Raw genomic sequence first — 20344 nt, 5'->3', positions numbered from 1 at the left:
TGCTGTTACAAAGCTCTCGGACACTGAGCAGTCCGGAGGGAAGGATCGAGCCCGGATTTGTGCCCACAGGAGGTGTGCGAGGGGCTTCAGGAACAGCCTGGCTCTGCAGTACTGACTCCAGGCTAGGTTGGACCCAGCTGCAAAATAAATATTTTTCCATACCAGAGCTGTTTTGCAGCTGATCGACAGAAAAGAGGAAGGTGGGAGATGTACAGAAGACAGTCTGTCCTGTGTCTTGTGCATTCTGCTCTAAAAAGTCGTGTGCTTCTTACCGGAAGCATGGAAGTGCCATGTCTCCCAGGGCATTCCCCTTGCTTTCATAGCAGCTAAGCGTTCCACAGTGCATTTATCCACAACACAAACACTGAAATATAAGCAATTTGTTCAGTGTCAAAGGAGAATCATGACAAAGCCAAGTTCTCAAACTTGAATCTCCTCAAGTTCAGCATATTCCCCTCTTCTCAGAGAGGCTATCTGGAAATGCAGAGAGATAGAACCAGACACAGGTTATCATCAGATCATTTTATTCAAGTTACATGAACATACAACAGTGAGGAGCACTGAATCCAGCTTTTTGACTGAGGCCAACTTGGAAGCACATACATAAGACAGAACTATAAAGCAAAGCTGGCTGAACCCTAGTAAGCATTTTAGGTAAGAGAGCTAAAGGTCATTTAGAAAATGCCTGTGGTCAGGCAGTTGGACTACGTTGTTGTAGGTCCCTTCCAACTGAAATATTATTCTATTCTACTCTATTCTATTCAGAATAAAAATAATTTTAAAATAGCATCCAAAAAATCAAATTTAGTTCTTTCCATAACAGTTCTCTGCATTAAAGTTCTACTGCCCCAATAATTAAAACAGTATAATTACTCATTCCATATCAAAAAGTACATCTACCTTTAAAATAAAAATGTTCAGTCAGTAGGACATGCTGGTATGTCCTATTTTAAAGAAATCGCTTATATCCCCTTGGAATTTTACCTGGTGCTCACAAACACAAAGCGAGACAAGATAACTGCTCAGAGAAATTGAATGTAAACACTATCATTTGTAACATAAAATGGAGTTATGAATACTAACGCGTTAAAGAAAACCTGCCCAGCTGACAGCTTGCAAGTCACATCTGGCCTCCAGGACGATTTTCCACTATCATATAAAATTATACATTTCATCTGACAGCTGGCCTTAGTGTAAATGGGACTGATGTCATCTACTCCCAATTGCCAAGAAGTTGGAAAGTCTTGCATTAGATTTACAACTTGTTTATTCTTACCAATTACGGAGGCCAAGGCATACTTCTGGCCCTGTAAATCCTTGTTTAATTCCCAAGTCTAAGCAGAAGACATAAAAGTAAGCAAAGTCCTGGATACAGAACTCCATGACTTACAGAAAAAGTATGCATACACAGCACTTTGAGGAAGTAAGTGTAGCATAGCTAGGTTGCCCCATGCTAACTTTAATTGAACTACAGAAAATTAATATTGTGGGGACACATCACAAAATATCAACAACAGACCAGTCCAGCAGTCTTGGAGAGTTTATGATCTCATTTGTAGCCCTTGCTGAAACTGTGTCCCATGTTCACCGATGGTATTTAGTATTATATTCTAACTTAACATTACTGTATAGACATACCTGAAGTCTCACTGGCATGTGCAGTAAACATGACAACTGAACTTCTGCCCACCGATTTTCCTTGCAATTGTTTGTATCTATTATGTGCAGGGCATGAAGCAAGCACAGATGTTATAATATGCCCTTGATGTACCAGCTACTGATACAATATTTTGTGTAATTATATTGCAAAGCTCTACATGGATTTTTCAATTCTAGAAAGAAAATAAATAATAATAATAGTTTTGACTTAATCTTCAAATTTATTTTTTTAGTCTCTAAAGCATTTGGATGATTATAAATGCCAAGTGTGCAAAACAAGTGGATTCCTTTAATAATTAAATTTTTAAATTGTTAGCTTTTGTGTTTCATCCTGCAAGCCCAACTGGCATATGTAGTCTCAGTAAAGTCCATGGTATGACAACAGGAATGACTGACTAATAACATAAGTAAATCTCGCAGGATAAAAACCTTAAACTGGGGGACATCTTTCATCCTTCTGAGTGTTAAACAACATTATTAATACTTGAAATTACTATTAAACCTTTCATCTATATTAACAAGGACTTGCAGGTTTTAAAATCAAATGGTTCTTTTTCGAACTAAGTAACTTGGGGATAGCATCCTGTTTAATTCTGTGCATTTCTTCCATTTGTGCCTCCTTTATCTTTGGGGTTTTGCTACCTTGTTTTTGTTAAACCCTTTATTTCATAACACACATCCTTTAAGTTGTATACAAAAATCTTCCAACATCAGTGTGCTTATCATACTTTATTTTATTAAAATAAGTTACAAGATCCCAACTAACTTTCCCATTTAATGGACAGAAGACATAGGCACATTTTTTACTCGTCTTGCCATTTCACAGTTTTATATAATGTGATATACTGTATCCATTCATTTTTTCTGTATTTACTTTTAAATAAGAGAATAAAAATGCAGTTACTGCAGAACAGCAGTACCTGCTGTACTACTTGTAGTACAAACTGAAGCACAGCAGGTATAGGTAGCTTTATGGTTATAAAGTGACTGTACATGAAGATCCTCAGGGTCACTGTATTTTCAAGACAGTTGTCTTCCTGAAGTCTTGCTGACATTTGTCAATAATAACAAACCAACTGTTGATTTGTAAGCTGTGCAACAAAATAAAGCTAGCTGAACACAATAAAAAGGACTGCTTCTGAAAGGTTATTTTAAAATTAAGTAGAATGATAGCTCAGACAACCTGCTGTCTGCCTTGATATGCCTGCAGCTTCTCAGATACTTCATCTAGTGGACAGTTGTTAAGGACAATATAATAGGTGGCTATAAGGTTTGGTTTATTTATAGTCTTTCTCATTGCTGTATTTTCAACAAACAGTCTGCTTTCTAAATGAGGTCAATACATGCTTGAACCAGAGATTTCAAAACATTTTAGAGATCTTGAAAGGACACTAGGGATAGAAATTGCCCACCAAAGAATAACTTTGAAAGAAAGCCTCAGTTCTTAGTAATAAAGAATATTCCTAACTTGAAACCACGGCATTTTCTTGCTTAACATTAGCTCTTTGGGGCAGAAAGATTGTTCCCCGAAGGATGGGCTACTATTGAGATGACATTATAGGTTTAATTATCTTGGTGTTCAGTTTTAACTACTTAGATGCCCTGGAATTATATATTATAATCCAAGGAAAATTAGTCTTCCCTTCACCTTCCCCAGGCAGATAAACTGAACTCCAAGCACACTGCAAGAAGAGGGATTTGCAGTTAGATCTTATAAAAAAAACCTCTGAATTTATTCAAGAAGTGTGAAAGTCTTGTGTCTTTGGCAGAAGTTTTCATTTGGCTTTCAGCAACTTTGGCAAACTGAAAAAATAATTTATCTGTATAAATGATGAGTTCACATATAAAACTTCTAGTTTGCTCTCCTCCTTTGATTAATCCTACATACCCCACTCTTCCTTGATTTTGAAGCCCCAGGGATCAGGATGACAACCACAGACATAGTGCTCCTCTAAATCAATTCCTATTTGAACAAGAGCACCTTTTACAGAAAAAAGCATGCAGTCTCAAAAATTTCCAGTGATGAAAATCTACCACAATCCTTGGTAAATTGTAACAGTCATCAACCACTCTAACTTCTAAAAATTGTGCCCTATATTGAATCACAGCTTGCCCAAATTTAACTTCCAGTTATTAGTTCCTGCCATGCCATCTGAGGGCATTTATTCCAGCATTCAGGTTTGCTGTGGTACCACAGAGTTGACCGCTTTCTCTTTTTTTGCTGGTTTTTTTCTCTCCCACATGTTTGTGAAACGTCTAATCTGGGGGCTGACCACATTTCTCTTCACTGCCGCAAGCGCTGCACTGCAGCAAATGAAGCTGGCAAATTCCAGCGCAGCACTGCTGGCACCCACCATCCTGCACCTTGGATGTCCCATGGACCCAAGGCTTGCCTAGTGCCTCCAACCTTGGCACCCTGCCTCGCAGCTCGCCCATTCTGATATATCCCAGCAGCTGGATATTAATGAGCTAGCACATTTTCACGGAAAAGAAGAAGGTGCATGAAAATTGCTTGGGACAGTGCCTGCCTGCAGGGGTGGGACGCAGAGGAATATCCCAGCTAATGGGACTGTTGTCACACTGCCTGTGACGTTGTCTTGAAAATTTTGGGACATAATAGGAGGGCTCAAAACTGAGCATTTGCTGTAACTGTAAAAGTCATCTGGAAGAATAGAGCAGTGCTTGATGTTCAACATAGCATATATAATCTAGGAGATGTGGGCATATGCATTTTATCTGTATCTTGATACTAAAGCCCTTCAATGAAATGTGAAAACATAGTGGTATTTGCAACAACCCGAGATTTTGCTCCATAACATTTCTAAAATCACCATGAAAATACTTTCTGGTTTTGTATATCCTTCCCTGGCTTATATCAAAACAGCTACCTTTAAAATACCAGTAAAGAGCTGAATGCAGAAGATCATGTAAGAAAAAGGATATATTTTGTGGACAGAGCTTCAAGGCGTGAGGTGACTGAGTCCTGCAGGGCAGCTATGGCTTCACACTTACATGACTCTTCAGTTGTTACGAGGCTGCTCATTATGGCTCCTGAAAGAGAAACCAGCATTTAGAATATTTATGACAATTATCGAACATTTAAATCCCAGGAAAATGCTAGATTCTGCAACAGGAGTTGAACTCATGCTGTGAGATTACAGCAAGTACTGCAACCCAGGGCAGCTGGCAAGGAGGGACGGCAGTGAACAGGGGCTGGTGTGTACCCAGAGACATGAGTGTCACAGTCCAGAAACACGACAGGCAAGAGAGAGCTTGGCTCTAACCGAGGAGAAGGCAGAGCAGGGAGTTCCTCGCCTGCCTACCTGGATCCTCTATACTCTTTAAATTAGAACAATACTGAGCAAAATATAAAAAGAGGCCTGGATGCAGGGACCAACCAGCCTCCCCCATCAACTGTAATTGCTAGACTAGAGTGAATCTTCCCTTTGCCTGTTATCTTTCCCTCTCATCCAGAATATCCCCCATCCCAAAAGGCAGGGCACCCTGGGAAGTAGAATGAGTGTGTTCAGGTGATGCAGACTGAGAAGAACCTGCAGTCCAGGTCTCCATCTTCTAATTAGTACTTTGACCATCAGACTATCCACACGGGAAGGCCACTGGCATCACTGCAAACAGAACCTATTCAATTAGATGTATTTAAGGCCATGACTAATTTGCTGGGCTTCTCTTCAGAAGAATTATACAATCGTAACATGGTTTGGGTTGGAAGGGACCTTTAAAGGTCATCTAGTCCATCCCCCTGCCATGGGCAGGGACACCTTCCACTAGACCAGGTTGCTCAAAGCCCCATCCAGCCTGGCCTTGAACACTGCCAGGGATGGGGCATCCACAGCTTCTCTGGGCAACCTGTTCCAGTGCCTCACCACCCTCACAGTGAAGGATTTCTTCCTCATATCTAAATGTACATAAACAGAATCTAAATCTATCTATCTATACAAAATCAAGGCTGCTGCCCTGTGAAAGCTGGATTGCAATGGCATTTGGGGTACTGTCCTGGGTTCTGCTGGGATAGAGTTAATTTTTACAGGAACCTGGGAGGTGGGGGGCATAGCCGGGGCAGCTGACCTGAACTAGCCAAGGAGCTATTCCATACCATGTGACATCATGCCCAGTATATAACTGGGGAGCGGGCTGGGGGGCTTTCATGGGGGAATTGGTGGAGCACTCCGGGTGGTGATCAGTTGCACTGCGCATCACTCGTTTTGTATATTCTTTTATTAGTACCGTTGTTGTTGTAACTTCTCTATTTTTTTGTGTTGTCCCAGTAAACTGCCCTTATCTCAACCCTCGAGGTTCCGTTTTTTTTTCCTTTTCTCTCCTCCGATTCTCCCCCCTATCCCACCGGAGGGGGATGGGAGGAGTGAGTGAGCGGCTGCGTGGTCCTTTGTTACCAGCTGGGCTGAAACCACGACAAGTACCCATCCCTCCCAAACACAGCACTTCTGAGAATCTCTTAGTCCAAAGTTAAGCCTCCAGGAGTTTTGCAAGCCAAGCAGGAAGGCACATGATTTTAGGCAGATACAGTCAGTCAGTGTCAGAAATTGGTCAGTTTGCATCAACTTCTAAGATGTGGGTAGAATTTAGATACCTAAGTCTCAGCCTGGGAAAGAATTAGGAGAATTTAATTTACCACTTGGTAAATAATACAAAAATGAAAGCAGGAACACGTGTTAATTTTAAATACTAAGCAATAAATGTTCAGCTAAGTCATCAATGTGTATCACCCTACAAGTTTGTAATATTGGCAATATGCATGCATAGGGAGTATCATTTTTGATTCAAGAAGTGTGAACACAAGTCCATTCCAATGTCACATGAATATGGATGGCGGGAACAACAACATTCAAATACGCCTAAATGAATTTAAAATCAAGTAGAAAGGCACAGCAATATTAATGGAGGAGCCAGTTAGTATGACAGAGAAGTCATCAGTCTCTTAAGAAAGAGAAAGCAAGCATTGCCATACTCTACAGTGGTTCCATTAAATCTGTTCCTAGGTCTTGCCCTCAGTCTTCCAGACTTAGAGGGGACCAGTCCCAGCTGTCCTCAAGAATTCCTTTTTCTCCATAATCCACCACAAAACCAGGGATGATCACAAAGGGCTCAGAGAGATTATAATTTCAGTGTGGTATAATAATGTCAGGCATCAGCTGATGGCTCTGAGTTCTTAGCTACATGAAAGACAATTTAACCTCACCTACTCCATAAAGAAAATAGGGATTAAGGCAAGCTGCACCACTTGTGACAGAATAAGAACAAATATATCAACAGCTACTGAAGCACAGGTACTGTAGTGAGATTACCATCTACATCTGAGACCAGAATAGTAAGTTTCCAAAGGCAGAGCCTTCTTAAAAGAACGCCTACAATTATGAAATACCCTTTCAACAAGTTATCAAGAAGTATTACTTGTATGCAATACCTGTCTCTTTATACATGGTTTTTTTACATTGCTTGCAAAGGCAATGATAGCAGATGATTGAATGATTTTTTCTGAAGATATATAAATGCATAGCTGATCAATGGCAAACACATCATGTGAGCATTATAACAGTAAAACAACAGAAATACTGTACCTGGATACAATTTCTCTTTTTTTCTGAATTGTTTTGGTTTCTTTTTTTGTTTATCAATCATGCCATTGATATTTCCATTTTGCAGGGAAACTGCAAAATCTATGAACAGATTCATTTCTAGCAGTGCAGAAATTCATTTGTCTTAGAGCCAATGTTGAAACTGGTGTCCCCTTGATTCCACTGAACCTGTATTTGTTCAGCTCCCTTCTTTGGAACGTTCCACTGGCTTTATGGTCAATGCACAAAGAAGAGCTGTTCAAGAGTCAGCTGGAGGAAGGCCAGTTCAAAATATCACACCAACATCGTTGGTTTCCAACCAACTACCAGTTAATTTTTTTATGTTTGCATTTAAATTCTCCAATGACAGATACAGATCCTCCTTGGATTATGTCTGTTTTAACAAAATTACTTTTCCAACCAACTTTGGCAACTGCCCAAGGGTACCCTGAAATCTTCTACAGTCCTTCTGTGAAATTTACAGTCTTCCAGTATTTGATATTCAAAATCCTGGACACTCCCATTGCCACTGAGATGCCCAGCAAGTCATACAAAACATGCTACAGCTGTGTTTTTACACGCCATTTATGTTTAAGTCCAGATCTACAAAAAAATTACTATTTTTGCAGATGATGTTTGGCTATATCCACCTATTTTATAACTTTGCTCTTACATAGGGTCTTTAGCCACTTGATGTAATGGCAAGTTATTCCTGCTCTGAACCAGAGATCAGACTAGGTACCTCCTGAGGTCCCTTCCAACCCAACTTTACTTATGATCCCATATCAAATGGTGCAGAGGTTCTGCCAACAGCTGATGCCATCATTGCCCATCTGAAGGTAAGACAGTTGGTGAGTTCATGCCTGCCCCTCTTAGCTTGGAGGAATGGACAAGAACATACGGTTTAGCATTGCAGTAGTTCTTCTGACCCTAGTTCTGTTCCCCTCTGGCCTCTGCCATCCTCTGAATGCTGGTACACAATTGAGTCCCATGCCCCAGAGACAGATGCCCCAGAACCCTGCCTTACCAATCCCCCCACTTATTCCCATTTCATGAGGAAATGCAGATTATAACAATTTTTTTTTTTAAATACGGTGAAGTCCTTAAATGTGTGGTGATAGGTAAGAGTCAACTGTCGTTTTAAATACAGTTACTGCTATAACTAAACAAGAAGGATGAAACTAGCTCAAAACATTAGTGGAAACAGGCAGAAAAGAATGAAAAGGGATTATACTTTCAGGGAGTTTATGAGTTGTTAGAATGTTTGTCAAACAGATTAAAAGGATTTATTCAAGAGAGGTACTTCAAGAAATATATTTAGAAAAAAAACACATTAATTACTTGAGCATGTTTTCTCATCTGGATTTAAGGTAAAGCCTTCATAGCAGTCACAGGTATATGATCCACCATTACTCACACAGACCTGCTCACAGTCATGGGTTCCTGGTGCACATACCTCAGTTCCTACAGAATGCATTTTGGAGAAACAGTTATCCAAAAACAAGATAACATTTTTTTAATGCTTCCCAATGGCAATGCTTTTCCATGCTAGGAGCCTATCCTACGTGAATCTTACCAGCAACTACTGAGATGTGTAACTGATCTTGCCTTGGAGCAGTGACATGAACTAACTGCCTTACTGGGGTCTCCCTCAGTCCTTACTTTGTACACTCTGCTCACCCTGACCACAGCTGCCTAACCCCACCAGATGTGAAGTGCCAGATCACCTCCAAAGACACGCAAGGAAAAGTTTCCAGTATACAGTAACTTCACAGTAAGGAGACCGGGATGGAAAGAAGCACTTGTAATATGATTACATTTTTACTATAACACAAAGTCATTGAGAAGCTAAAGAAACAAACAGCAAAATGAAACTCAGCCTGGAGGGGAGGACATCACCTCAAGCTGTCTCCTGTAGTTTCCACAGTACTGCAAAGTGTGTAACTGTGACTAACCCCAGCTCTTCTCGCTTCAATTATTTCTCAGTTCTGGGTTTGCTGAATGTTGCATAATTTTTAAAAATACAGTGAAAGCCTTAGTTATAAGATGATAAAGAAAGATCAAATGGTAAGCAGTTACTAGCATTGTTGCATATAAAGTGCTTTATATCTCTAAATATTGCTCAAAGTGGAAAAGGCAGAGAGATGTAGAACTGTCTTAAAACACCTGAATGCACATGTAAGTTTCTCAAACAGATCCAAATACATTAACCTGCTAATGAGAGCTATTTCAATACATGTACCTAGCTGGGGAAGGTATAGGGGGATAGGGAACAGCAATCTGCTCTTACTTGAGCAAGTCTTCTTGTCTGGATTCAGGGTGTAGCCTTGGTAGCAGTCGCAGGTATAGAACAGATCATCTCTCACGCAGACCTGCTCACAGTCATGCCTTCCAGGTGCACACACGTCGACAGCTGAGGAAGGCATTTGAGAAGAGAATAATATTAGCCAATAGCCAAACTTCAGTTTAGTTGATGCTAGTAATTCCCATTTGCAAACAAATCTTCATTTAGATTCAAAACAGGACGGTTTTATTGCATGTCAGCACGCTATTAGCCATGGTAAGGTATACAGAGCATGTTTTTATCTGGCTACCAACATCACAAAATTAATATGATTTTTGGAACACTGGCAACACTTCTTTGCAGTTGTAACAGATTGCAAAAGGAACCAAACTAGCAGTGACCCAGTTACAAAATAATTATCCAAAGGAATTTCAGAGAACAAATATCTGGATTTAAAGACTATTTGGCATTATTTCAGCTGTAATTGAGTGGGATAAGACACTGGTTTATGGAGTGAAAAGACCATAAACAGAAGAGTATACATGGCTGCGGAAAAAAAGAGACGTGGCACCCACTGCCAGTTACAAAGTGGGCACTTGATGTGTGAGGCTGATGTTTTCTGCCAAATTTAACACGTCAACTCTGAAAGGCCAAGCTGAGAAGGAGTTTCTATATTTGGATATCTTTGCAGTAAGATGGTTCAGTAAGGCACAAGCAAAGAAAGAAGAGAAAGAAGAGGAAGAAGAGGAAGAAAAAGAAGAAAGAAAGAAAGAAAGAAAAAGAAAAGACTCCCTCCTGGACCTAGACTATTTTTATTATATCACAAAGACCTGGATGGTTGAGAAATCATTAGCAGCCTATTGCAAAATGAGATTCAAAAGAGAAAAAAAGCAAGCATATTAGGGAAATAATCTGAAATTTGACTATGCTGGGGGAGAATCAGTGTTATGAAAGGAGGTTCAGGGTTCAACTTCCAAAGGGGATTCCTAACTTAATTCACATTCCCTCACAGATGTTTACTGTGTCTATATAATGCCAGGTGAGAGTTAATCTTAAGAACTGTATTTACAAAATCAGCTCCTAAACTAGGCAGGAAGAAATATTAAGGCCCTCTGGCTTCACCTCTTTGAGATGCGAGACATATATGATTTAACTGGAGAGATTTGCCTAGGAACCTCCTGGAATTCGAAGCTGAGGTTCAGCACTTTGTCAGACAAAATCTCATAAGGAAAGGGATTATGATGGAAGTGAAAAAAAGGATTTTGCATAAATAAATCATCAGTGAGACATCCAAAGAAATGAAGACTGAAGTTCAAATCCTAATCAAGTGAAAATAATATAGAATACATATTCATTTGTAGGTACTATATACTTATATGTACATCCTTAAGTACTAGCTACATCTATGCTCCTATTGTCCACAAGAGACTAGCACTGGGAAAGAACGTTTCCCTCCATCCTCTAGAGCTCTAAGGCTGTAGTATTTTTTAAGGTTCAAACACATCTACCGAAAAGAGTGATCACACTTGTGATGATACAGACTGTAATCTCTCTCCCAGCACAGTCCTTGCTCTTCTTTATCTCATTCCCTTGTGCTGCTTTGTTGAAGAGGTTTCTGGCACAGGTAGTGCACATCACATATTCCCCCAAATATATTATCCTTCCCCTCTCTCAGGTGGATACGGCAATTCGTGCTCCGTGGGTGGGAAAATATTGTGAAGTCCTCAGAGTAATGCCAAATGGCATTTTAATAACAGCAGTTACAAGCTTCACAACTGTAAAAGTGCCACATTTAAAGAAAACACGTTTAAAGAAAAATGCAATTTTACTGTTACTGGAACCAAGGGGAAAGTGTACAGGTGAATTCTCATCTCAAATTATTACTGGACACATGAAGAAATAAAGTTGCATTGTGTTTTCAGGAGCTGCACAGAAACTCTTGGATAATTCATCAGAAAAATAATATAAATTAACCTGATTTTTAAAAGCTACTTGCTTTTAGCTAAATACAGTATTTCTTTGATCAGGTCTTACCTGAGCAAGTCTTCTTATCTGGATTCAGAGTGTATCCTTCATAGCAGTCACAGCTGTAGGATCCGTCATTACTCAGACAGACTTGTGCACAATCGTGCCTTCCAGGTGCGCACATGTCCATGGCTGTGGCGAACCATGTTTTAGAAAAGAAACCTATTAATCCCTCCCAGACACTCAAGAGTCTTAATGCTTCAACATTTATAAATACAATTTAATTAGGATTCAAATTAGGATTCAGTCAGTGCCCTACTATATTATTATATTATGCTGCAGACAACTGAATCCAGTTACTAATTATTTAATGGAGGAGGCAGATACTGGGACAGCAAGACATTACTATACCACATCTCACGCAGTTCTGATTTTCATCTGCAATTCTAACAGCCCTGAATATCCCCAGTAAGGATGAAGCTAAAACACCATACTGAGATGAGCAATAACCTGTCACATGTCAAGGCAGAAGCTGTTTCTTGCAATATTAGCAGTAACTATGGTGAATCCAAATTTAACTTCATACTTTCATCCATGAGCTGAAGGCAGGCACAAAAAGCCAGGCATGACATGTAGAAATGCTATTAAATGGCAAAGAGATATAAAGGCTAGTGAGAAGCAAACAAACAAAAAAGCAGGAGCACTAGAAGATTATGTTCTCTCTTCAGAAATAAGAAGAGTGAAAACTTCAGTGAGAAGAATGCTTATGTGCTCTCAAAGGGAGAGATGCACTTACCAGTTATGAAATAGCTACCCTAAGGCTGGTGCTGCTCAAAACTTCTGAATTTAAAAAAAAAAAAAACCACCAGAGAAGTATTTGGGGGAAAAAAGTTCTTATAATATGCTAACTTTTCAGGGTGACAATTCAAGAAGCTGCTGCAAGTGTAAGAAAGACGGGGGTTGCTATATTGCAGATCCCTGCACAGCTTGGAAGCAGAACCAGCAAGCTGTAAAAAAAGAATGAGTTTCGACAAGAGAGATGGAGACGACAGGGGAAAATCATCAGGTTTTAAGTTCCCTGTGGACTAGTGGCACTCACTCTCCAATGGAGACATGGTGCTGGTGGGCATCTCTGGAATATAGGTTCATCCTCTCCCAGGGACTAAGTGATGTTTATGAAGTATTGTGAAGACCATAAAATGGTACTTAAGTGCCAAATTGCATTTCTGTAATAGAATCATAGAACCATTTAGGTTGGAAAAGACCATTAAGACCATTGAGTCCAACCGTTAACCTAACGCTGCCAAGTCCACCACTAAACCATGTCCCTAAGTGCCACATTTAAAGAAAACGCGTTTAAAGAAAAATGCAATTTTACTGTTACTGGAACCAAGGGGAAAGTGTACAGGTGAATTCTCATTTTAAGAGTTGATGTCTGTAAGCAATTTTTCAATCAGAAACAATGAAGGTAACTCACAGAAAACACATCCATGTCTCCATGAGTTTCACGTATTAAAGAAGCCTTTAATTCTTACCTGAGCAAGTTTTCTTATCTGGATTCAGGGTGTAGCCTTCATAGCAGTCACAGACATAGGATCCATTGTTACTCACACAGATCTGATCACACTCATGCCTGCCAGGTGCACACATGTCCACAGCTACAAGATGCATGTTAGAGAAACAATTCATTGTTAATAAAAAGTAGTTTGGGATGGAGTGCATATTCACATTTTCGAAAATATTTCTATTTGGAATCAGCTCATAAATGGCAATAGTAATTGAAGGAATTAGAGTAAATGGTCAGAGAAAATATCTATACAGTGTCTACATCTGAAGACTTTGTTTTGGCATCTGGCCCTAATGAATGGATCTGTAGGCATAATAAAAGGATGGCGATGGAATGAAACTACTTCTCACCATTACTTGCAGCAGATTTCTATTTATTATTTATTATTAGATTTATGAAACTACTCACCATTACTTGCAGCAGACTTTTATTTATTATTTATTACTAGATTTATTATTATTGAAGGAGAGACAGATGTTCACTGTTTCAACAGATGTACACAAGTAGCTTCTCAAATCCAATTATGGTGTTAAAAAGTGATTTTTTTCTAGTTGAACACATTTACCGAAGGAGTAATACCTGAGCAGGTTCTCTTATCTGGATTCAGAGTATAGCCTTCATAGCAATCACAAAGGTAGGATCTGTCGTTACTCACACAGACCTGCTCGCAGTCATGGGTCCCAAGTGCACACACATTCGCAGCTACAAAAGGCATTTACAGAAAAGGCATTTCAGTCATGCCAAAGGAAAGAAACAGTCATTAATAATTTATGCTCACAAAAGTACATCTTGCACTGTTTGCTGGATTAGTAGTAGTAAATGCCAGCACTGTGTCACTGCCACAGAAAGTTACAGGCATCTTTTGCATCATTCTGTAGCCAGAAGAAAGAGGTCATAAATGACACTGGCACAACTGCACTGAAATAACTCACCACCTGAGGTGGCAGAACGACAAGATGAATTGAAAAGGGTGCAAAAGGGAGAGATTTTAAGCATTTAGTAGCATTACACTGGAAATAGAACTCGGCAATGAAAAGACCTTCTGGCTTTTTGTATCCAGTCCCTTTCTATTACAGACAACCAGCTGAAATAATCCCAAAATGTGTCAGTCACCGTCTGGCAGTTTACTAACTTCTGCTCGCTGGCATACAACCCGATTTATGAATTCCTGCTGCACTGTACAAAACTCCCATGTAAACCAAAAAGGAACAGAAAGTAAAATAAAATAAAATAAAAACTGCAACAGAAAGAGCATCAAGACCAGGAGGAAGAGAAAAATTACTTAGAGGCACTAGGATAACACACCATTTTCTCAGGGATGAAAAGAGTGTCTGCATAATGATGGTCCAAATATACCAGCCAGCAAAGAAACCCACCAGTGCAAGACGGGTATGTGAGGGCTGCAGCTGCCTTGATCAATCAGATTTAAAAAGTCAAGACCAAAAGGGGATGTGGAGGAAAGTTTCTACAGTAAGGCACGTGAACCTCCTAATTGAAAGACAGTACAGCAATAATGTCAAAACTTCAGAAGAGACGTTTCAGAGAAGCTGAAACTGCAAACTACAAAATGAGATTCAATTTTCAGGGACCAACTAATTTCCCAGCAAACAGTAAGGCTATCTCATCAGACTGAGAAAACAGAAACCAGAGATAGGAAAAGCAGCGTGATGGATGGCAGCTGATAGAAGTGTGCTGTGGTGACAGGGCACACAAAATGACTGTTGTAATGCTGGGCTGTCTCTGCAATGCACTGTGTGTGCTGACAGTCTTTTCCTTCACAGATGGTCTAACTACACAACTAATTAACTTCTGACCAACTCTTCTTTCTTTTGGATGTGCTATTTCTTTGGTCACCTCAGGATGCCCCTGTTTCTTTCCGCAGACTGTAAAGGAAACCTTGATACTCACTTGAACTTACAGGATTTTCAGATGAGGGGGAAAAGGGAAGGGGAGAGAGAAGGGAGGAGAAAAAAAAGGTTGAGAAAAAAGGGGGAAGGAAGGAAAGAAAGAAGGAGGAAACAAAATAGAAAAGGAGAAAAATGGGAAGACAAGTCTGTTACCACCTGAAATTTGACTTAGATGAGTAGTTACAATATGGGTATGGACTACTGGTAAAATCAAACTCCAAAGCAATAGTGGTGAGATAAGAAATGAGAAGCAAGAGTGCTTGAATCTTGTCATGTACTTCTGAATGCAAGGCAACATTTCCCATTTTCAAAACATGGAAGATTTAGATGTCCCATAATAAGACCAAGAGAAAGTGTGTCTTGTCTTTCCATTGGTAAAAACAAATCTCAAACCAAGACAGCATCTTTTCACTCTGCTACCCCCTTGGGAAAAAGAGAATTCATCTCCATGACTTACAAACAAAATCTGTGGGTGATATTTTCAAGCATAACTGAGAAGCTCAGACTCAAATGGTCAGATTTTTGTGGCAGGAAAGTCAAGCTTCCACTGACTTGGACACCAATTCAAGGCTAAGATTTTCCATCTCCAGGATGGTGGCATGTTGAATGATGCTCTCAATGCATCAAGAACTTGATCTTAGCCAACTATTTTGCCGCTGAACATTAGTTTTCCTGTTTTCAGTTCACCCTACAAACAAATCTGCTTGCCTTGGCCAAAGCAAAGAAAATCCTAATTGTCACTGGTGAGTCTGGATTTCTGACCAAAAAGCAGTCTGGAGCTGGAAAAGACCCAGTTTACCCACACTGCCTTACAAGACCCTCTTAGATTCATTCGGTTTGTAGGAATGTTTTTTAAAACTATTCCCTTTACCTTGTTCTTGTTCACGAATCCCACACATTCTGGCTAATTGCACACAGGCAACTCAGAGTTACACTGGAAGTGCGTATGTGTGAGCTCTCTTTGGTTTATCCTCCAGCTTAGTAGGGGCATAATTTCCATGCTTTGGCACAATAAACAGAAAGTTTACTCTTAAGAACAAGAGATTTTTCTTTGGTGCTATGAAAGGACTTGCTTTGGCGAGAACATAGGTGGAAAATCAGTGCTATGTTCACAGCACACATACCTGTCCAGCTAGGTGGGCCCTTGTACCCACTTCCAGCTACCAGAGAGAGGATCTGGTCACATTAGCAACACAGCATGATGTCAAGCCAAACCTCAAGGCATCTCCTATGTTAATTACTAGGCAAAGTGTCCTGTCTGCAGATGGTCCTACACATTTATTTAATACCTAGAAAAAGAGGTCTATTCACTCTAAACGTATTCAAAAGGTATGGTGGTAATTTCTAGTAAGGCTCTGAAAGAATGAAGTAACACATTGCCAACCAAGTTCCCAAGGCAATGGCTGTTATTTTAATTCTCTTATAATGTTCTTTACACCTGATTTTACCCGTTACTTGCCGGAGACTTATTTTACAAGTGATTTCCTTAAAAATTTACTAGAAAAATCTACTTCATACAAGTTTTTTAATTGTCAAAAAGTTGTCGTTTGATTTGTGAGTAGGGCTGTGTCATAGCTCTCTATAGGCAGTTCTAAATACTCCAGATACATGACCTTTTTTTTCTGGAAATGACAATCACAACCCACACTGGCCTAGCATTGTTAGTGGAGTTCTAGCCCAAACCAAATATACATCCAACATTTTTCCAAGAAAAGCCCTGAAAGAGTGAAGCTAATTCAACGAATCCCACAGTTCCCTGACTAAATCAAGTTGCAGAGAAACAGAGAAAGGTGTGAGTCCGGCATGCTGAAAAAGCCCAGCAATGCCTGCAGAGTGAAAGCCCATCCTGAGATGACCTGCCGTGGTGTGTGGGCACTTCATCCTGCATCAAATTTCTCAAGCTACAGTGGCAGTTCACCTGCACACTGATTTTCCTACTCTGAATCTATAAGGAGCCCTTCCGTACTACACTTCCACCCTCCTTGCTCCCCAGCGAGACGGGAAAAGAAATGAGCAGGCTGCACAGCTCTGGTGTGCACTGTCGGCAAGTCAGTAAATATACGTAGCCAAATCCCGGCCAGATTGATGTGCTTTCTCTTGCACTAAATCGGACCAACTGCACAAGAAGGTCCACTGAAATCAGGTCTGTTATCTGCATGCTAAAGTCACTATTCAAAATGAGAGGTCATTACTTGGCCTCCACTGAATAAAAGCGTTGGCTTGTTTGCCCAGTGGATGGCAAAGGAAATATTGAAATGTGATACATAACACTTCTCAAAAAGAAAAAGTTCTTTCTTAGGGAGCGGAACCACAGCAGGAGCCAAAAGGAGCCAATCACACTACCCTCTCGGACTGACCACCTTACCACAGAAAGTCTCTCGGAATTTGGATGTCAGCTTTTCGATCACACCATAGGTCTCCACATAAAAGACGTGTTCATCCAGTGGTTCACTGGCCATTATCCTCAGGGACTGCATGTCTGCCCGGTCTACCCCAACTGCATAGATCTCAATGCCAGCTGTCCGGGCGCTTGCTGCCACATCTTGAACCTGGTCCTGTGGTCGTCCGTCTGTCACGACAATGACCACCTTGGGGATATTGAAGGTTGCCGGCCGGGTGCCCATTTCCTCAGTGAAGACTTCGTCCACGGCAGTTTGGATGGCAAGGCCGGTCATTGTGCCAGCAGACAAGGGCTCAATGTGAGATATAGCCTCCTTCATAGATGCTTTATCAAAGTAGGTCCGGAGGGGAAACTCTACCTTGACAGTGCTAGCATAATTCATGACTGCCACACGGGTTGTTCTTTCACCAACGTCCAGTGTATCAATCATTTTTGACAAAAAGATTTTCACTTTCTCAAACTCTTCAGGTCGGACACTACGGGAACTGTCTATGATGAAGACGAGGTCTAGGGGCCGGTTCTTGCAGGCAGTGTCTGTCAAGAAGGAAGGAAAACAAAACACTTCAGTCATCTCCTACACAGGACCAGAGCTCTCACCCTAGGGCAGTGAGAGCTGTCATGGCAAACTACTCCTACTGGATAAATGTTGGCACTCTTGATTCTTTAGGAAGAGGCTTAAAATTATAGTGAGCAACACGTTAGAAATTCTTAAATATTAATTTTGACAAGTAATAAATAATTGAACACTTCTAAGCATTAAAAGATAGGTCCACATTTAAGCGCACAAAATGTCTAATTATCCTTGAAACAAAGGGTTGTAGTTCACATGTAACAGCCATCGCAGAAGTGTAGCAATGATATATAAACATACTCACTTTTCATTTTTAAAGATAAAGCCTGAATTCCATTTTTATGAGCTACAGAAATAAAATGGTAAACAATTGGCTATATTACATAGTGAACAGATCCTAAGAATATTTTTAGGATAGTAACAATATAGAATGCTGATTAGGAATTATTTCTTGTTTGTAATTCACAATCCAAAGTACACAAGAAGAAGTAAAGGCCAATGGGAAAAAGATGCAGACGACGCTGTGATAAAGGCTTCTTTAGAAGTTGTTACCGTTTTAAGGCTTCTAGAGCAGAGAAAAAAGTAATTTTACATGTCAAAATGAACATTTACACACATATTTCTAGCTTCCAGAGTTCCTCACTGGCATATAGATCTAGACAGAAACAGAAAAGCCACAGCTCACATCAGAGACAAGCATCACTTCTAGGAAGACAAAAAATAATCAAGACAGTGACAGCAGGCGACCTAAGCTTACACTCTGTCCTGATATCCTGACCTGACGCTGACAATACCATGTACTTAGTTCATACCCTCAAGGTATGGATTTGTGCAGCTGGTTGATGAAAAACAGACAACCCAAAATCAGAGTACTTCTATAAAAGAGACATTCTGGCTCAACACTGCATTAACTAGCAGTTTTAATATGCTCACTGAGAGCTGTTTTGGGAACCTGACACACCTCTCAGTTACTATTGAGTTCGCTATTATTATTATTCCCTTCCAGCTGAAATAAAAAATAAAAAAAATCTTCACAGGTCTCTTAAAAGTAGAGGTGAAAACAGCACTTTTTTTTCAATGCATTAGAAACCTTTTTTCTCTTGTGCAAGAGAAAAGGGAGGGAAAAAATCAAATTGCACAGATAGATCTTACTTCCATCAGGAAACACGGGAGCAGTTGATTTTGCCTTTGGACAGAGTAATGGAGCGGACGAATCTAGGATCCCGCCCGGGTATATCATATGTAATTCTACAACCATCCTGTAACTCAGTTTTTGCACAAGGACTTAGAAGAGTGGTTTTGTGCCCTTTGGAAAGCTGAGAAAACCTGAAGAAATGTTGTGCATGCATGGGTAGCTTAAGACGTGAAAGAGATACTGTGTTTGTCCTACAAAAAAAAAAAAAAAAAAAAATAATTGGGAGATCGTCACCCAAGGCGCACGACCCAGTTCTCAGCCACTGAAAGGTCAAAACGCACCTAGGAAACTGGAGGACTTGAGCGCGTCTAGCAACCTACATCGGAAGGAAACAGCCTTTCCATAACAGATTTTTCTACCGCTAAATGTCATATTCCAGTGGCTAAAGCCCCCCCGCTGCACAAACCGGGGCTACCGCTTGCATACGCACCGCCAGGTATTTGGGATTATTTGCAATCTGCTGCTGGTCCATGTCTCCAAGAGAAAAACGAGGCAAATTTAGGGCAAGCACTCTGCTAGGAGCGAGGAGGCAGACGCCAGCTTCACCACCAGCCTCCTGCAGAGCCCCCCCAAAGCCGGCAGCCCAGGCACCCCCTCTGAGGAGCCCGCTTCCCCACACAAGCCCCCTGACAACCCACCCCTTCCCCGCTCCGGTGACCCCAAAACCCAGCCGGTACCTGACGGCCACCTCCGGTTCTCCCTGACCGACCGCCTCAGCGCTGAACTTAACTCGCCTCTGCTGACACCCAGAACCGCCCCGCCGGGGTTGGGGGCTGGTTTGGGGGGACACAGACAGACACAGACAGACAATGTCACAGGCAGACAAAGAGCTGTCACCTAAAACGCCACCAAAAGGAGCGTCCTCCCTGGCCGAGGGGGGGGTGGGGGTGTCCGCGGGCCCCCGCAGGCCCGTCTGCCTCCCCTCAGCCATCTTCCAGCCGGGAAGGGGCTGGGGTGGGGGTGAGGAGGAAAACTGCTTTTTCACTTTTTTAATCAACTTTAAATTAATAATAATAAAGGGGGGGGGGGGAATATTGAGGAAAGGGAGGGCTGGGATTTAACCGCCCGAGGCAGGAGGGGCTCCGCCGCGCAGGGTCGTCCCCCCCCGGGGCGGCTCTCCTCAGCCCCCCGCGGGGGAAGGAGGGCGGGAGAGAGGCGGGCGGGCGGGGAGGCCGCGGCGCCCCTCCGCGCTCCGCCCGCC

The 20344-nt window shown here is 41.2% G+C and overlaps 1 protein-coding gene across 1 annotated transcript; it reads right to left on the bottom strand.

Moving 5' to 3' along the window:
- Positions 1-675: 675 nt before the first annotated feature.
- On the bottom strand, positions 676-17948 carry MATN3 (matrilin 3). Its single transcript, XM_010566737.1, has 8 exons — positions 17342-17948; positions 13649-13771; positions 13038-13160; positions 11572-11694; positions 9544-9666; positions 8595-8717; positions 4603-4710; positions 676-2889 (listed from the first exon to the last, which is right to left on the bottom strand). Exons 1-8 carry the CDS (start codon positions 17946-17948, stop codon positions 2834-2836), a joined length of 1386 nt encoding a protein of 461 aa, XP_010565039.1. The 3' UTR covers positions 676-2833.
- Positions 17949-20344: the final 2396 nt, after the last annotated feature.

The sequence above is a fragment of the Haliaeetus leucocephalus genome, unplaced genomic scaffold, assembly GCF_000737465.1.
Source record: "Haliaeetus leucocephalus isolate CR32 unplaced genomic scaffold, Haliaeetus_leucocephalus-4.0 Scaffold217, whole genome shotgun sequence".
In the NCBI taxonomy this organism is placed as follows: Eukaryota; Metazoa; Chordata; class Aves; order Accipitriformes; family Accipitridae; genus Haliaeetus; species Haliaeetus leucocephalus.
This window is presented reverse-complemented; position numbering and strand designations above follow the sequence as displayed.